A 3,464-nucleotide genomic window follows, 5' to 3' on the forward strand; every position below is an offset into this window, starting at 1 on the left:
ACCTCCCCATGCTTAAAATATGGTGGGCCTTTTCTATCATGACTTTTACTGGTAGTCAGTTGGAATAACTTTATTTAGTCAAGTCATTTTTAGTGGAGATAGAACACTTTCCAAAGTACATTACCACTGTCACACTGGAATTTATTCTTGCAGTCTACCACTTCAATTTTGCAGAGCTTAGATGGAAGGCATGCTCGCGAAGTCGCCAGTGGTTCAGTACATGGTTCTCCTCCAAACTGATGGGGGCGTAAGATGGATCTAACTCTAAACTGGAAGTAAAGGAGAGCAGGGTGAGTAAATGAGGCAGGGTCAAAGCTAAGTGATTTTGAAGAAAACTGGGTTTCTCAATCACTGTGGTTTTTATTTTTTTTATGATGGTATTTCCTACATTTATTAATAATTTTTCCAGCTCCATTATTGTGTGTCCTTAGAAAAGTCACCTCCCTGGGTCTCAGTTTGCCAACCTGTAAAGTGAGAAATGGACAAAGAGATTTCTAAGACTTCTAACTTTGAAAATCATAGGTTTCTAAATTAAATCAAAAGTACAAATATTTACTGAGTCTTCTGAATGTATTAAATTATTTAAAGAAATAACAATATTCCTTCTGCTTCTTAAAGATAGCATGAAGTGATAAATATGAAAGGATTTTGGGGTTCCTTCACAAAGGGAGGTCACCATGGAAACTGAGGTTGACACATTCTTCACACTTTAAAGATTTTCAATGGGAAGTAGTAAAACAGAGTCAGAGAATGCCAGAAATAAGACAGGATTTGAAGTAAAAAAAAATCCAAGACACAATATACACCCTTTTTTAATTAATGATGGGTAAGAAGGCACAATGTGATATGAACTTTGAATAAGATGATGTGTGAGGTTAGAACAGTTTCCCTCAAAGAGTGAGTGATCCATGTATGAGGTTAGTTTTTAGTTGTCTTCCCAAATGTGTGAATGCTCAGCACTTTCCCTGTTTGGGGTAGGGAGAGGCACAGTTCATATGGGCCACTCTCCTGGCAGGGAGGAGTCTGAGGTAGGTAAATATTGCAATTGGGAACAGCAAACAGAGGGGCTTTCCCATGCAGAGAGGAAAATTAGAGGAGGGCAAAGTATCAGGCTTTTGATTAATGTGCCTCCTTTCTAATTTTAAATCTTGGATGGAAACCCTCATTTCCTAGCACCTGCTTTGCTTTCTAAGCATCTAGAGGACAAAGACAGTGGAATTCAGGGCTGGGCAAGTTCAGTATCAATCCTGGGGCAGATTTTCTTTTGATGCTTCTTTTTCTTTTGAATTCCTTTTGATAGTAAAACATATAAAATGAGTTCATCAAAATAAAAATATTTCTAAATGGAATTTTCCTGCAATGGAAGTTGGGATAGTTTATTTTCAGAAATTGAAGAAATTTGTCACTTGTGATTATTAAGTCTGGCAGGGAATGTGAGCATTTTATTGTGATTCAGGTTTTCTGAGTGTGCTCATGTGTCACCTACCTGTTTTCCAACACAAGGATCACAGTCTGACCATGGTCCATAATCTCCCAGGAGGCAGTTGATAGGACAAGTTTGCCAGTTACACTGTCGGGTCTCCTGCTTGGTGCAAAGCTGATCACAAGAGTACGCCCAATAGTACTGATCTACTACTATTTGTCTGTAACAGTGAGGAAAAGGCTGCTTAGAATGAATGTGTTTACAGTGACTCTAAGTCCACTAAGCATTAATGTCATTAAGCATTAATAAAGGAAAGAATGTTTTCATAGAAAATCGGGCAGGTTGGCATATGTGCAGTTGTGACTACTTAATGGAATTCAGAACTGGATGTACAATTTGTGGGGCCTAGTGCAAAATAAAAATGGGAGGGTCTCTTGTTTGAAACTGAAAATTTCAAGACAGAGACAGTAGAACATTAAGCCAAACTCAGAGACCTTCTGAGTGTGGGATCCTGTGTTCCTGCATAGGTCACACATCCATGAAGCAGGTTCTAATGAAATTTCTGGGAGGGACTAGAAGGCAAAGACAAGAAAGAAGAAAGTGCCTTCAAATTGCTTAACAGATGACACCACAATGTAGTAATAGCAATGGTGGAGAAAGAGTGACAGTGCTGGGGGCCAAAGATTCAAAGAGAAGGTGACAGGAGATATACCTTGGAAAGCTCTGGGAATGCTCAGACAACAAAGGGAAGGGTGGGTGCAGAGACTCAAGCAGAGGAGCATACCATGTCCATGCAGGAGTTTGTGGGATGGAGCTGAGAAGTACAAGATGGAGGCGGGTAGAACACCTTGTGCTTTATTTCGTAGCAGTAGAGAGCCACTGAGGGCTCTTGAGTAAGAGGAGTATCATAAGCAAATCTGTTTTACACTTAGTGGATGGCTTGTTGCAGGAAGTCAATGGGTGATTTGATAATACATACGGAAAAATAATTTCCTAAAATAAGACTCTAAAAAGTACAGTAACAGTTAAAACACATTAAATATATGTCTTTCTACCCAAAAGTCATGTGAACATCTCCATGGTACTTTAGAAACCTCTAACAAATTTAAAGAAACCGTGGGGGCTGAGTAATCTGAATTGGGGAAAAGACTGAATTATTAAATGTTATCAGTAAACACAGTCTTCTTGCCTTCTTGTACATGCCAACAATCAAACTAATAGCTAGCAATGCTGCTCAATTGAGGTCCTGTTAATCTCAGTTTAATGAGTAGAAAATTCTCTATAATTAACTCACTAACTGTAGGCAAGCAGTTAGAGGCTGACTGTAAAAAAGCTTGAGTTAAATAGCTGAAAATATTACAGATTCTTAGTTAAATTTCTTTGAAATGCCTCAACTTTATGGAGAACAAAAGTAGACTTCATTTCAATCTTATGTTGAAAAGACCTCAAATTCCAACCAAATGGAATTCTTACTTTCAGATATATTTTTCCCATTGCTTAGGGTAGCACTCCTGATATTACTGTAATTAACAGTTCCCATGACAGGAAGAAAAGCTACATCATTAACACTCACCTTTGTCTACTCTGGATTCCAGAATTGCAAGTTTTTGAGCAGCTCGACCACTGAGTCCATGAGTAATGATCACAAAAACAGGTTTGGCTCTTGTCAATCACAATACTCAGTAGGATGAAAAACAAGATGGAGTATCTAGCCATGTCTTGAGAGCCTCTAGGCCCTGAAAAGGAATAGTATTTTTTATATATATATATATATATATATATATATAAACATACATACATATATATATATGAAAAACACAAGTATACACCTTCTTTAAATATATACACATAAAAGTGAACATCTGGTGCCTACTACTCTGAAATTTTCTTTTTTCACTTCATAATATACTTTGAAATCTTTGCATATTACTAGATGCATACCTATTTCATTCTTTTTAATGGCTGTATTTTTTTTCAAATACTAGCAGGCTTTTATTTTATAAAATTGACAATTTGGTTCTTAAGTAGTGGGAGATGACAT

General features: G+C 37.3%; 1 protein-coding gene across 1 annotated transcript in view; it reads right to left on the reverse strand.

The window, feature by feature from the left end:
- Nucleotides 1-3,139, reverse strand: part of C6 (complement C6) — a gene marked incomplete at both ends in the record, with an annotated part of 45,723 nt that extends 42,584 nt beyond the window's left edge. The window contains 3 exons of the mRNA XM_084233775.1: nt 125-269; nt 1,487-1,643; nt 2,997-3,139. Of these exons, the coding sequence (XP_084089901.1) occupies nt 125-269; nt 1,487-1,643; nt 2,997-3,139 (445 nt within the window). The remainder of the gene's footprint in view (nt 1-124; nt 270-1,486; nt 1,644-2,996) is intronic.
- Nucleotides 3,140-3,464: the final 325 nt, after the last annotated feature.

Source organism: Talpa europaea (assembly GCF_964194135.1).
Source record: "Talpa europaea genome assembly, chromosome: 5".
Lineage (NCBI taxonomy): Eukaryota > Metazoa > Chordata > Mammalia > Eulipotyphla > Talpidae > Talpa > Talpa europaea.